Here is a 16,291-nt window from a genome sequence, read left to right on the forward strand (position 1 = left end):
TAACCTTATATCTGTAATAGCCGTTTAATTGATCTCAGTTTCTCCAATCTCTTCCCAAAGCAAGTTGTCCTGTTAAAAGGCACCAAGCCAATCTTTGAAATAATATATAGATCATACCACTTCTCCACACTACAACCATCACTGATTCCCTAGTGTTATCATCATCATCATCATCCCCATCATAACTCACATCTGATGAGGACTTAAATGCCAGGCATTGGGCTAGGTACCTTTGAAATATGTTATTTAATATCAACACAATTCTGTAAGGTAACCCTATTTCTCTTTATTGCTTGATTCAGCTGATGTCTTAATTTGGGGTTATCTACTTGCCCCCAACGTCCACCCTAAGTGGAAGATTGCTTACTGGTCACAGATTCCTCCCATCCCAGTATGTATGCATGTATGTATGTATGCCCTTTTGCTACAACTTCCTTCTCTTGGTGAAATCTATTTCTCCATCCCCTTGCATCTGGGCTCGCCAATGTGACTTGCTTTGACCTACAGAACACAGTAGAAATGACCTTATTGAGATCCAGTGCCTAGGGCTCAAGGGGCTTGTAGCTTCCTCCTTGCCGTGCAATGAGGCCATTCTAGCTATCGAAGGATGAGAGGCCACAAGAGAGAACTGAGTGTCCTCGGCCAATAGCCAGTACTACTGGTACCTGCTGGAGGAAAAGGTGAGGCTAACTTCTCCCAGCTCCACTGACTCTTCAGCTGAATGTAGCCCATGAAGGTAGCCCTACTTTCATGGATGGGGAAAACACGACAGTGAGTGATCTGCATAATACCACACACTATTATTAAGAAGTAGAAATAAGATCTCAACTCAATGTGTTTTCCTGAACCCATGCATAAAACCACTAAAATGTACTGCCTCCCTGTAGGAAATGATTTTTAGTCTCTTTAGAACTTGGTACCTTCCAGATTTATCTATAATTACATAAAGCATGTTTTCTCAAAGAAATAATGCTACATATGCTATAAATTTAATTCAAGAAGGAGCTGAAGAAGCATATTATGGCCTAAGAAACATTTTTTCTTTAATTAATTGCAAATTAAATTGTATTTTAAAGAAATCTATTAGCCACATTTACATTATAAGACTTACATTAGAGCATCATTCTGGAGAACATCATCATATCTTAAATATTCCTGCCATCGCATTTTCCTAAATTTAAAGATATACTGGGGTGGCCAGTTAGCTCAGTTGGTTAGAGCATGGTGCTAATAAAACCAAGGTTGTCGGTTCGATCCCCACATGGGTCACTGTGAGCTGCGCCCTCCTTAAAGATACACTGTAGGTAGATCAAGCAATATTATACCAAGTATTAAAAAAAGCATAGCTCCTCTAAGGAAAAAAAAAACCTAACGTGTTCCAGTAATAAATAGGCTGGGACAGCAAAAGATGTGATTCAGCTAGAAGAATAAGAAAGCCAAAAAAATTAAAATACCGTTAGAAACTAAATGGAGTTTTAACAATTGTTGCTATGGATATTTCATAGAAAGAACAGTATGAAACAGGTCACAAAAGATTCAGATCAAATGTTTTACTCAAGCTCATGAAAGAAGTAGTGTTAAGGCTCAACATTAACACTTAAAACTACAAACTTGTACTTTATTTAAATAGTGCTAAATATATGCATCCTTTCATTCCACTTTGTGCTTCAGGTTCCCCATATAAAATGGGGTATGGATATTAACTAAGAAATATATATAAAGTACTTGTAAGTTAAAACAGTGCCTGGCACAATACTTGCTTAATAAATATTAGTTATTATTATTTGACATTCTCATTGGAGATCAGTATTGTAAGAAGGTTAAATTCAAGTAAAAATACATACTAATTTATGCTTTTTACTAATTTTGCCCAGCAAAAGGATCAAAAGCTCTGCAAATAATGATTCTAAATAATTATTCCAATCCTACTTCTATTTCTTTCATCTGATTGTTCTGGCAGAACAAGTAGTGTGTAACAGTTGCCTGTAGAAATGTAGACGATTAGAAGGATACATAATGAACTCACAAGTCTGCCTAAGGAGAATTTCTAGGCAGAATGTTCAAACTGCCAATTGGTTTTATTTAATTGCCTATGACAAAGTCTCTGTCCTTTTCTGTCTAAGCTGGTAGTGTTGCTGTTGACCTAACACTTAAAAATAAACCCGTGTAGGTCCCCCTTGTATGTTAAGATGGCCCACGTCATTAGATAAGTGGGTTCTCCTCAGATCTTTTCTGGATAACCCCCTTTCTATTCCTGGCTTCTGTGAAGATGGTGGATTGGATCCCTGAGTCACACCTAATCTTTCCAGCGAAGGTTATCCAGCCACAACCTTGGATTCTCTCCAGAGTGGGCTACATAGCAGTTTTTACAAAACAGGATGAGTATTTTCCATATGATCAACTTCTGGTTCCTTTTTGCTTATCAATTCCTTGCTCAATCTATCTATTTCCACTCGTATCTTACTATAAACAGCAAGAAGAAATTCCACACTTTGCTTGATAATTTCCTTAACTAAATATCCAAGAGGTCAGTGCTTATAAGTTCTATTTTCTACTTAACAGTAGAGTATTATTCAGCCCAGTTTTCTACCACTTTATAACAATGACTGCCTTTCTTCCAGTTTCTAATAACAGAAATCTTTACCAGAGGCACTTTTAAGGCTCACATTTCTGTTCATGTAAACTTCTGTTCATGACAACACAGGTATTCTCTAAGATGGCAGCACCTTTGTCTTCCATCCTCCTCACTTCCTTCTGAGCTCTCATCAGAGTCTAGGTTTTTTTTTTTTCTTTTTTCTTTTTGTATCATATACCTCAAAATCCTTTCTTCCTCTGACTATTACCCAATTCTAAAGCTACTTCCACAATTGTAGGTATTTGTTAAAGCAGTACTCTACTTCCTGGTATCAAACTCTGTATTAGTTTCCTAGGACTGTCGTAACAAATTGTCACAAATTGGATGGCTTTAAGCCATAGTTTATTTTCTCAGTTCTGGATGCAGAAGTCCAAAACTAAGGTGTTGCCAGAACCGCACTCCCTTTGCAGTCTCTGGGGCAGAGGTGTCCTTGCATATTTCAGCTTCTGATGGCGCCTGGAGTTCCTTGGCTTGTGAGGACACAACTCCAATCTCTGCCTCCATCTTCACATAGGCTTCTTCTCTGCCTCAAATCTTTCTCTCCCTTCTTTTGTAAGGACACCAGTGACAGGATTTAGGGCCCATCCCAACTCCAAAAGGATCTTATGCAGGTTCTTTAACAAAGACCGTATTTCCAAATAAGGTCAGTGTATTAGTTTGCTAGGGCTGCCCTGTAAGGAATAGAATATATGAAGGTCTGCCTGGGAACATTTGGGGATGTAAACTCTCAGTGGCTGGGATACGTGCTTGGCCTTGGAAGGATTGGCTACCCTCCCAAGGACCAAGAAAATATTTACAGGATGTGGAGCCTGGCCTTCGCCTTGGTACAGGTGGGCTGAGCTCTGATACATCTAATCTCATACCAAGGACTGGCCCCGGCTCCTAGCCAGATCCGAGACCAGTTCCTTGTGTTGTTAACACGTATGCTTATTGGCTCCTTGCTGCTGTTGTTAGTGAAGTCCTCAAAACCCCAGAAAGCGAAGGAGCAACAGCAACAGTTGTTCCCCGGCTGCCTGGGCTGCTGTAAGGTGTTTCGCTCGTGCTGATGAAGGGCCGGTGCTGTTTCTGCGCATGATGTTTTACCCGTGTTGATATTTTACCGGTGCTGTTTCTGCGCATGATGTTTTGCCCGTGTTGATATTTTACCAGTGCTATTTCTGCGCATGATGTTTTGCCCGTGTTGATATTTTACCGGTGCTGTTTCTGCGCATGATGTTTCACCCGTGCTGATAACTTTACTTGATTGGGATTTTGCCCTGCTGATGAAAGGCCGTTGCTGTTTCTACGACTCTAATTGACCGGGCCCTGGTGGTATGATGAATTGCCTCCTTGCTTGTTAGTGGTATGATAATATATTCCTCTAATCTCTGTCTTGTCTTACTCACTTTCACTTTGTAATAAAACTCTTTAACCCCTTCATCCCGGCTTGTGGTGGTGTGTCTTGCGTATCGGGCCTTGAAAATAAGTCTGTGCACAGCAATCGATAATACTTATCGATACATGCCCTAACAAAGTACCACAGCTGAGTGGTTCAGAATGTACTGTTTCATCGTTCTGGAGGCTGGAAGTCTGAGAAAGGTGTCAGCTGGATTAGTTTATTTTGAGGATTGTGAAGAAGAATCTGTTTCACGGCTCTCTTCTAGCTTCTGGTTTTCGCTGCCAATCTTTGGTGCCCTTTGGTTTGTAGAATAACTCTGATCTCAGTCTCCTGTGTGCATGTATCTCTGTCCAAATTCCCTTTATAAGGAAACCAGTCATATTGAATTAGAGTCTATCCTATTCACCTCACCTTAAGTAATTACATCTGCAACAAGCCTATTTCCAAATAAGCTCACATTCTGAGGTACTGGGGGTTAGGACTTCAACATATGCATTCTGGGGGACACAATTCAACCACTAACAGTGCTTCATTACACTGTCTTCTTGCTTGCATGGTTTCTTATCATGCAAGTCAGCTGCAATTCTTACCCATGTTCTTTTAAAGAAAGATGTTTTTCCCTGCCTTTCTTATCCTTGTTCAGTTGCCTGCAATTCTTATCCTTGTTCTTCTAAAGAAAGATGTTTTTCCCTGCCTTTTCCCAAGATTTTCTCCATTTTTGGTCTTCTGGAGTTTGAATGTGTCATGCCTGGGTGTTTATTTTTTGGTATTTACCCTATTTGATGTTCTCCTGCTAGAATTTCCCCGATATGTAGCTTGGTGCTTGTCATTAACTTCAGACAATTCTCAGGTACTATTACTTCAAATATTTTTTTCTGGTCCAGTCTCTCTTTTACTCCTCCTGGTATTCCAATTACACATTTGATAGACCATCTGAAATTACCCCCAAATTCTTGGATGTGCTGTTCTGGTTTTTTTTGTTTGTTTGTTTTTCATTCATTTTTCTATTTTAGTTTATATTTTTTCATTTTTTTTATATTTTATCATTTTATATTTTATATTTTTATATTTTTATATTTTATATTTTTATCAGTTTATATTTTATCATTTTTGTATTTTAGTTTATAAAGTCTCTGTTAACCTACGTAAGCTCGCTGATTCTATCCTCAGCCATGTCTAGTCTACTGATGAGTCCGTGCAAGGCATGCTTCATTTAGGTTAAAGTGTTTTTGATTCTTAGCATTTACTTTTGATTCTTAAGAGTTTCCATCTCTCTGCTTACAATACCCATCTGTTCTTGCATGTTTTGTATTTTTTATCCGTTAAAGACTTTAACATATTAATCATAGTTATGTAAGAGATTTGCAACGTTTTTTCATACTGAGCCTAGTTCTGATGGTTTCTTGGTCTCTTTGGAGTGTTTTTCCTAGTATGTCTTGTAATTTTTTTGTTGAAAGCTGGACATGATGTATCAGGTAATAGGACTTGAGGTAAACAGGCCTTTATCACAATGTTGTATTAATCTGGGTAACAGTTGGGCTATGTTTAATGTCTGCTCTAGGTGTAGGTGCCAGAGGCCTCAAATTCCTTTAGTGTCTTGTTTTTGTCCCCCCTGTTGACTTCTGACTTCCTTCTCAGAGAGTCTATGCCTTGTAGCTGTAACCAACTGTTATTGTACTGGGAGTCCTGTTGGTGTGGTGGGAAAATGTGGGGAACAGGAAGCATATCTATTATAGCAGCATTTTCTAGTACAATCTTGATTAAATCTCAATCTTTTAGTGGGTCTGTGTCCCTGGTCTCTGACCTTAACAAATGTTCCTTATTTTCCACCCCTGTTCCTTCTTAGGTGAGGCAGGAGTGGGAGAAATGCTCTTCTCCCAGGTGGAATAGAACTCTGGTCGAGTCTTTTCCCCTGAATGGTAAGCCTTGTAGACAATAGACAATACTCTGGACTTATTTCATAAAGGTTACCTTCCCTGTCCATGCCAGAGCCACTAGGAATCCTTCTTGGCTTTTCACTGTGAGAACTTAGTGGGTTGCCTGGAAGTGAAGTCCATGAAAGTGTGGGGCCTTCCTAAGACTGTAGTGTCTATGGGATTTTAATTCTCCAGCTAGTCCACACTCAGCCTCAAGCAATTCATCAAAATTATCATTTAAGAGTCCCTACAAATTACTTTATGGTTGTTGTGGCTTCTGCTCCAAGTAAGCAGATATTGGTTGTGACTCTCTGGATGTTCCTGTCTCTCCATATTTTGAGGTGGCAGTTTGCCCTGCATCCTCAAGTCTCTGATGGGTCCATAAAAAGTCCCGCTAATATCTTTAATAGTGTGGGGGTTTTTTGTAATTTATAGATGTAATTGTTGCAATGAGAGATGATCTACAAACCATCTACTACATGCTACCTAATATCAAAGACTCCCACCCCTCTCCAACTGGCCTTATGTAAGCTTTTCTCCACCAGTACTCAACTAAAGAGTTAAGTGCTATAGAAAATGATTTAAAACATTATTTTCTCAATTCTGCCAAGAATGCTACAATGCTAGTACCACTCTAGAAGCACAAGGGTTAATTTATTACACACAATGGATGGTTTAGCCATTTTACCCCTTAATATTTCAATGTGTATTTCCTAGAGCAAGTATGTTTTCTTACATAATTGCAAAACAGTCATCATATTCAGGAAATTCAACATTGATACAATATTTTTATAAAAGCTGTCATCAATAGTCCAGTCTTCTCAATTGTCCCAGTAATTTTTTGCCTCCAAAAGAATTCCGTTCTGGATCATATATTCATTTAGTTATCATATATATTTTTAGTCGCTCTTCCAATCTATAACAGTTCCTCGACGTTTCTTGGCTTTTCCGATTTTGACATTTTTAAAAGAATACAGCCCAGCTGCCATTTTTTAATAGCATATTTCAGATTTTGACTTTGTCTGATGTTTCCTCATGATTAAATTCAGGTTATCCATCCCTAACCAGAAGGCCATGAGGTGTCATCAAACAATATGGTGAATGTTTAAATTAAAATAAATTATTACGATAAAAGACACATTGCCATTAATCCCCCTAAAAAATACTCCCCCTCGCTTCAATCACACTTATCCCATTGTTCTTGCCATTTTTTGAAGCAGTTCTGGAAGTCCTCTTTCGTGAGTGTCTTTAGTTGTGTTGTCATGGCTGCCTTGATGTCCTGAAATGACATCATTTTGACTTTAGGGAAGAGCCAGAAGTCAGACGGTGCCAGATCCAATGAATAAGGTGGATAAGGACACACCATAATGTTTTTATTTGACAGAAATTGCCCTATACCAGAAGTGATGTGTGACACGGAGCGTTCTCATGATGGAGGATGATGATTTATGACACACTAAAATACACCTTCTCTCCACTATAGCTCACACCTGAGTGCACTGAACAAGTTGAAACTTGTCACACAGTTATGAAGTTTCAACGTGCCACTCCCCGTATTGAGGATCTCTGCCTTTCCGTTGGATGGTACTCAACCATCTGTCTTGTTTGATCACAATGGAAAGGCTCCATGTCACACATCACTTCTGGTACTGCAATTTCTGTCAAACAAAAGCATTATGGTGTGTCCTCATCCACCTAATTCACTGTAGCTGGCACCATGCGACTTCTGGCTCTTCCCCAAAGGCAAAATGATCATGAAAGGTAAATGTTTTGAATCGATTCAGAGCATCGAGGCAGCCATTACACCACAACTAAAGACACTCATGAAAGAGAACTTCCAGAACTGCTTCAGAAAGTGGCAAGAACAATGGGATAAGTGTGTTCAAAGTGAGGGTGAATATTTTGAGGGGGATTAATGGCAATGTGTCTTTTACTGTAATAATTTTTTTATTTAAACATTAACCATATTTTTTCATCACACCTTGTACATCATGATATTGTATCCTTCACATAGGCTGTTAATTTTGATCACTCAGGCAAGGTTATCGTCTGGATCTCTACTATATAGTTAAGACTATATAAATATCTTGCTCCATATCAAATATCCATTAATAAAAACTAATTTGTCAGAATCCATATTCTTACTTATAATTGGATCTATTAAACCATACTTAAAATCGATTACTAATAAAACAAAGCATTTTGATTTTTATATAAGTATATTTAAAAATATTTAAAGCAGTAATAATCAGAAGTTATATTAAATGATAGCATCAAGGATAATTTTTCCTTTGATATGTTATTTAAAAATATAATAGGAAAAAGCATGTCATACAAGAACTAAGGATAACTAATTTTGCCCTTCACAGTTTGTTTAGATATGCATTGAAAGATGTATGCCTACCACTTTGCTAATAAATGTAAAATATGCTTTTCAAAATAAATGCTTTTATTGAAGTTTATTTTATTTATAAAAGCTATAAGCATGGACATATAAAATCACATTGCTTATATTCTAGAAAATGGAAATGGAGCACTAACTAGGATTAATAAATACCAAATCTAAAAAGGAGAGCAATGTGATTTTCTCCAAAATAACTGACAGCTGTGATTTTATTTACTTTTTTTCTTTACTAAGCAAAAAAACAAATATGTAGTAAATTTATGCTCTCCTTATTACCTTACCAGTAAAATTTTTAAATCACCTAGATACGTTATTTTCCTTCAAATTAGTTTAAGCATAATAATGGATTTAATAAATGGAGATGTGAGAAATTTCAGAGTACACTGCTATGTTTAAAAATTCATTAAATCCCACGAATACAGAGGGTGCCAAAAAAAATGTACACACATTTCAAGAAAGGAAAAAAACTATTAAAATTGTAATATATACTGGTAACAAAAGATGAATACAAGTCATGTTTGCCTTCTGCAATTACAAGAGGTGCTCAAAGTGGTTACCATCAGTGTAATTTTAATAGTTTTTTTCCTTTCCTAAAATGTGTATACATGTTTTTGGCACCCTCTGTATATTGTCAATACCTACTAGTCACTTCTAAGCTATATACTATTTAAAACTTTCTAGATATAATTATCTAAATAATGGTGTACAATCCATATCCTCATGAAACATATTGACCATAAAATCTTTGTTCATGCTTTCCCAAAGGCAACCTTACCTGTGGAGTCCAATAAAAAGTAGGGCTCAATCTGTAGAGTTTTCGTTTGTGGAAATTCTGAAGTGGCCTTGTTCGAGCTGCTGTACTCATGATAGTCAAGGGTGGAGATTTCAATCTTGTCCTGTCTTTTCTCCTTTTCTTACTGTGCTTCTGGTTAAGTAACCAGCTACTGGAGGAAGACAGCTCATCTAAATTCTCTGAAGCACTGCAATGCCATGAAATAATTGGGGAATGGAGGGAATAAAACAAAACAAACAAACAAACAAAAAAGACAAAGAAAACTAAATGTAAATTTCCTTGATTGATTATGACAGAAGAGTGTTAATTTTAGCCAACTCTGTGGTAACAATTGGTGAGAGAATTAATATTTGATTAATTATTAATATTTAATTAATATTCAATTGGTGAGGAATTACATATTCAAGTTGTGAAAGTAATTTCTACTTCTATTTTTTCCTGCAAAATAAAAATCCCATAGATTAGAGATGCTCACGAGTTCACTAGTACAATGTTCATGTTCATTTGTAAATCAATAATTCATGTATTTTACACAGTGTTGCAACTATTTACATCATATTCTTTTTGCATATTGGGGAAATTACATAGGACTAGGACTACAGTTTAAAACCTTTTTAAACTATACGTTTAAAAAGGGCTGAACTCTCATCTTAAGTTGCTTATTTAAGTTGCTCTTAAATAAGCATTTCAGTGAATTTTGAAAGAAATACATAATCCTACTGTATTTAGAAATATTTTAAACTTCTGATGACACAGAAGTCACAACTATAAAATGAAACATCACACAAACTACATGAGCAAAAAGCATATTAATTTTTAATTATTCTTCATATTGCTTTTAAAACATTGTATTTAAATATCTTAAACATCAGAACATTAGGAAGAAGTTAATACTCAGGGCCACATAAATTTAATTTCCTTTATACTATTATATATAAAATAATGAAACTTTTTAGGCACTGTACCATACCAATTTAAAACTTATTTATATAGACAGTATCCTAAAATCAACAAGTGAATCTGCTATATGTGACATAAAAGTTCTAATCAACATGTAAGTTGTAAATGTGCTCTCTGGTTCAAGTAGAATTGGCGTTCAATGGTAAACATAAGCGTTTTTCTACAGCACTATCATTGGTTTTCAATCATATTTGCTTATAGTTGTTATAAAATACCCTGTTAGCTTGTGGTCAAAACAAGTAATTCAAGAATGTTTTACACAGTAATAAGAAACCAAAAATAAAGGTACCTGAATAGCTTATGTTGGTGAAACAAAAGAGAATAGTTATACATGGATTTGGTGACTATTATATAGTCAATAAATACATAACTGAGTATATACTATTGGTCAGGCCAGTATAGGGAAAAGAGTTGATGATAGCTATTTCACTTTAAAAATATTTAGTCTGCAGAGCTTTAGTCAAGTAAGTTTTAAGTCCCAGTAATAAGCGTTCTAAAGATCTTCCCTCTGAGAAAGGTTTAAGATATAATGCTACTCTCAAATTAACAGGTCCAATTTCATATCCTGATGTTACTTTCTGTGACATATCGTATGTATTGTTCCAGGGTGAGCAGAAGGCATAGATGATAGCCAATGTCAAGTTAGGCACTAAGCAGGTCAGGTGGCTGGCACAGAAGCAAGTCAAAGTCAGGAAGAAGACAGGTTTCAGTAGGTAGTTGGTATCAGAGGTAATCAAGTCAGAGAGCTAGGATCTAGGAAGATGGATCCAGGAAGACGGGTGTAATCCAGTACTAAGAGATTCTTTGTCTAGCAAGTTAGAAACACCTTTAGGCAGATTATACTGCTCTTTAAAAGAAACACTACTGGGTAGTATCTAGGGAAAATGAAGAGCTCTTACTTACTATTCTAGCAGACTGAAGCACAGTTAACTCACTCTGGTATTTACAACTCTTCACTTGCTAATGAGCTCTCAGTTACCGCCTCCCCCCGGGAGACTTAGTCCTCAAAATGGTGAGCCACCATCACCTTACTGAATGACAGCACACAACTTTGAACTGGCTAGAGGCTCACAGGCTGATTTAAAAGAAAAGCTTGTCATTTGTATCACCAAATGTTATATTTTCAAGTTTCTACAGTGGCTGACATTATCGTAGGAAAAGAGTTTAGTTTTACTATTTTCTTTATTTAACGTTCCCTGCTGCAGACGATTCATTCTTAGATGACTACTAGCACTTTTTAAGTACTAAGGATCCTTGCAAAGTGTCATCAAAAGTTATCCTTCTCAAGTAAACAGGGGAATTTACTGGAACTGATCAATGTGTACTCAATGTGTAAAGCATATTATTCTCACCAAAGCTAAACTATTTTTAAACTATTTTTTTTATTTTTGGTGCATAAACTATTTTTATAAATAATTGATGAGGTTGTTATAAAGGATTATTATAAATCACTAATAAATTCACTTATTTTACAGTGTTTTACATTAAAGAGATAGTCAATCAATGAACCTCATTGAAAAGCAGAACAAGAGATAAATTATGTTTCCTCTGGAGATAAGAGACTATCTAGGAATTAAGTATTTAGTAAAACATGAATTTAAGACAGATATCATTGACAAAGCAATATAAGACACTATCATCACAAGACATTCTTTAAAAAAAATCATAATAATAGGAGAAGAAGGAGGAGGAGGAAGAGAAGAAGGAAAATAAATATGTCAATAAGAGAAATGGCTTAGTGATCCCAATCAGTTGTAGGTACACCTAGGAAACTCCAGAAACTGATGCAATGGGCCACTGTCAAGTATTGTTATATTATAGTTAGCAAGACAAATATCAATACTTATCAATATAATTATCATTGGACTTTTGAAGTAGCAAGTTTACAAGTGGGACAGTACCAGGGGAGGCAACAAATTACATTTCTTTGATTTCTAACTGGAAGCTTTTACTCAAAGAATAAAAATCCCCCAAAGGCCAGCCTCGATCCTTTGTTATAGGCAGACAGAATAATTTGGCTTTAAAATGAATTAAATAATTGAGGAAGAGGGACAGTGAGGCAGTGAGGGTAGATTTTGGCGTACACCTTTCTACATCTCCACCACCACTCCCCTAACCCAAGCTATTTGGTGCCAGCATTACGCTAACAGCCTTATAACTAACTGGTCTCCCTTCATACATGCTTTTTACCCTCCAGTCCCTTCTATACCAGTCTTTAGGGAAAACAAGTCTGATCCTGTCACTCCCTTTCCTCCCATCTCCACACTGCCTAAACTCTCAAAGCTTTCCCATTGCTCTTAAATTCTTCATGTAAAAGACCCTGATGGTCTGGCCCCTGCCATCGCTCTCCTGTCTCATCTTGCAGGACACTCTCTCTATTCCCCGTGTTCCAGCTACAATACCTCCTTTCATTTCAAATAACTCAGAGTCTCTACCATACATGTTATTTCTTTTCCCGGAATTTTCTCACTTCCTCCTTCACCTACATAATTTCCAATAATTACTTGGCTCTCAGTTCAAAAGTAAATTCCTCAGGGAAGCCTCTGAGCCCTTGCACAGTCCCTCAGTCTTCCTTTCCAGACTGTAAGTAGTGCAGAGACTGTCTGTTTTGTTTACACTTGTTTCAGAAGTTCCTGATATTTCAAAAAGATAAAATATATATTTACACTGCCTTGAGTTCCCCTCTAAATCTCTAACTCTTTGGTTTACAAAAGTTAGTGTATGATAGTAAGATATGATGTATCTTACTTCACCTTATCTTATAATCAAGTATGTCAATGATAAATTTATAAAAATAAGCAGATTGAGAGGTACAAGATGTTTTGATTTGCAAAAGAGAAAGCATAAGTCAAGTCTAAAAAATGTCTTCTAATCTATATTTTTCTTTTAATCTGAAAAGTGAAAAATGACTGAGAGCTTTATCTAAGAAAATAATCAGAAAGTCCTCAGTTCATACTTTATTAACATTGTTTAATTTCTCTAACAGTTATTTAATGACTTCCTGAAACCACTGATTTTCTATTACAATCCCAGAAAATTTTAGCAATTAAGATATTTATGTATGATTAACAACAGGCATTGAATTTGTTTTTATAGCGTATAAATGGAAAACTTCAAGTGAATTTTTTAAACAATGTATTCCTACACTCTGATTACTATGAGAACCAAAGGCCCAGAAGTGAGTCAATTAATTTTTTACATGATAGTTCATTATAAATCACTACCAGAATCAATTTCTGCAAATCTTATACTTATACTTATGTCATAATTAATACTTAATTATACTTATATCATAATTAATAAATAAAACTATCTAAATGGGCATATATATTAGCTAACATCTTCGTGTCATCTTGTGATAGTAGCGGATGGACGTGGAAGAATAATCTAATTTCAATGTATATATTTTTAAATATAGTGAAAAATAGTCTGGAATTTTTCATAGTAAATTATTTAAGTATTTGATAACCTTTGCCTAAGCCAAACTGTGTTCTTGGAAGGACTGGAATAAATGTTATAATGCTCTACTCAAATACTTCTAGTAAATAAGAAACTTTTGGGTCTGATTATACATTTAGAATGCTAGAACCATAAAAGCATAGAAAAGATTTCATGAAGTTATTTTTATCTTTTATTCTCAAGGAATAACAGAATAAATATTCAACACAGAGTTTAAAAATACTGTTTTAGGTCAGAGGTTAAACATTTCCCCCACATTCACCTATTCTCATATTTAAACATATTCCAGAAAAAGTAGAAATCTATAATGGAGAATTAAAATGTGCATTCTCAGAGACATTATGATAGACCCCAGCCCCAGATCCCCATAAACTCACACACACAAATATCCACACCCACTACACTGCTTTGAATAGTGTCTTCAAAAATTTACATCCATCTGGAACCTCAAAATGTGACCTTATTTGGAAATACAGTCTTTGCAGATGTAAGTAGGAAAGATGAGGCTATACTGACTAGGGTGGGTCTTAAATCTAATCACTGATGTCCTTATAAGAAGAGGCAGAGAGACAAAGAAGAGATCCACCCAGGGAAGAATGCCATATGAAGACAGAGGCAGCTGGAAATGGTCTACAAGCCAAAGAACCACCAAGGACTACTAGCAACCAACAGAAGCTAAGAAAAGACAAGGAAGGGTCTTCCCTAGAACAGTCAGAGAAAGCACGGCTCTTCCTGTCACCTTGATTTTGAACTTCTAGCCTCCAGAACTGTGAATAAGTTATCTGTTATTTTAAGCCACCCCATTAGAGGTGATTTGTTAAAACAGTCCAAGATACACATCTAAGAATTATTGTTTTTCCATGATTTGTAATCTCTATTTTAAGTCTCTCCTTTTTACCAGTGCGAGTTATTTGATGAATTCAACCAGTAGCAACAAAGGTAAGCAGCAACCTTTCCCAATCTTTCCCTGATGCCCAAAATCCTGCCAACAGTTGCATTTACTATTTTCTTTTCCCTTGATAGTGTTTGGAGAAATGAATACATCAGATAACTCAGATAACTAAATGACATCTAGGATGACATAACCCATTTTAAATTGAAACTACATAAACTTACGAAATGGGCCCACTAGGGGCATTACTGATCCTCCAAATGGCAAAAGTAAACACTCTTCTCAAATGACCAATAGATCAACATCCAGGCATTATCTGGTATAGAGAAAACTGCCATGATCAGGTCATTTCCCCTACCCTGGGTACTAAGTAGGGAAACTATACCGCTACTTAAAAATACAAGTCTCTTCAACTAGCAATAAGAAAATGTTTTGAAATACACTGTAAAATGGTACTCTAAATTAATGTGGTCTCTCTAAAACAAAACAAATAAGGTACATGTACTTTCTAAAAAATTAAGGTGTACCTTAATGCAGCCATTAAAATGGAAATATTTTAAGTATAAAAATCTTCAGATATAATATTGAAATAAGATGTTAAAATGTTTCCAATAGATCTCAACTGTGAAAATAGTGTATAAAAATAATAGGAAGGAAATATTCTCTGAGCAATATAAGTGATTTCCACGTTTTTCCTAGTATTTTGTGTATTTTCCAGTTTTCCTACAATAAGTTTGTACTATTTTTATAAGAAGAAAACAAAAAAAAGTATCTAAAAATTAAACTTTTTGGGGGGGGGGAATCAGGGACTTCTAATATATTTTTAAATGGCTATTTGAGAATAAAAGACTTAGGAGACATAATAACCAAATGTAATGTGGGCTTTGTCTGGATTCTGATTCTAATAAATTAACTATAAAAAGATAATTGTGAGACAACTGGAGAAATTTGAATATGGATAGAGAATTTCATGAGTAATAAATTATGGCTAATAAGAACAATAAGCAGATGATAATAACATGATGAGTATGTTTTTAAAAAGTTTATCAAAGAAACATACAGAAGTATTTACAGTTAAAATAACAACAAATAGAATGTGCTTTTAAAAAGTCCATGGGGGGGGAAATGTGTCAGCAAGGGAAATAGCTAAAATGAGTTACCAAAATCTTAAAAACTGTTAAAACTGAGGATATGTAGATGCCCTTTATTCTGCTTTCTCTATGTCAAAGTTTTCTATATTAAAAGGTAGAGAGAAAAAGAGACCCACTATTGCAGTGCTGTCATTCTTATTTCTGGCTCTTACCTTCAATTGGGATCTTTTAAAGAATAAGGGCAAATAAATTAAGAAGCCAATATGATAGCTATATTTTTCTGAGAATTGAGATACAACATTTGTCAAACATTTCTAGCTAATGTCAGATTGGGAGATACAGTTCAGACTCTTCAATATAATCTCTGATCTGTTTTTCTGACATGAGTGACAGGTAATTTGAAATTGAGACTTTACAAATTTCTATTTTTGATTTTAAAGGAACATTTGGAAATAAAAAAAGTTTAAAAAAGTGAAAGCTATATTTTTCAAAATCCCATCATCTAAACACAAATATAGCTTTCATTAAAATTTTGACGTACACACGTCGTCTTTTTCTCTATGAAATCATACTGTACAATATTTTGTTATCCCGATTTTTCCCCTTAACATTCCAAAATGGGAATGTTCCCAAGATTGCATACTTACTATACACATAATTTTTTAATAGTTACATGATATGCCAACCAGTGGTTATATAACAATTTACTTAAACGTCCCCTAAAACATTAGGTTTTAGACTTATGTAAATCGAGATAAAGAGA

General features: G+C 35.5%; 1 protein-coding gene across 1 annotated transcript in view; it reads right to left on the reverse strand.

Annotated features, from left to right (window-relative positions):
• The window catches only part of KANSL1L (KAT8 regulatory NSL complex subunit 1 like), a 100,295-nt gene that overhangs the window by 26,576 nt on the left and 57,428 nt on the right, over positions 1 to 16,291 (reverse strand). The window contains 1 exon segment of the mRNA XM_081051753.1: positions 9,109 to 9,313. Within this exon segment, the coding sequence (XP_080907879.1) occupies positions 9,109 to 9,313 (205 nt within the window).

The sequence above is a fragment of the Rhinolophus hipposideros genome, assembly GCF_964194185.1.
Source record: "Rhinolophus hipposideros genome assembly, chromosome: 6".
NCBI lineage: Eukaryota > Metazoa > Chordata > Mammalia > Chiroptera > Rhinolophidae > Rhinolophus > Rhinolophus hipposideros.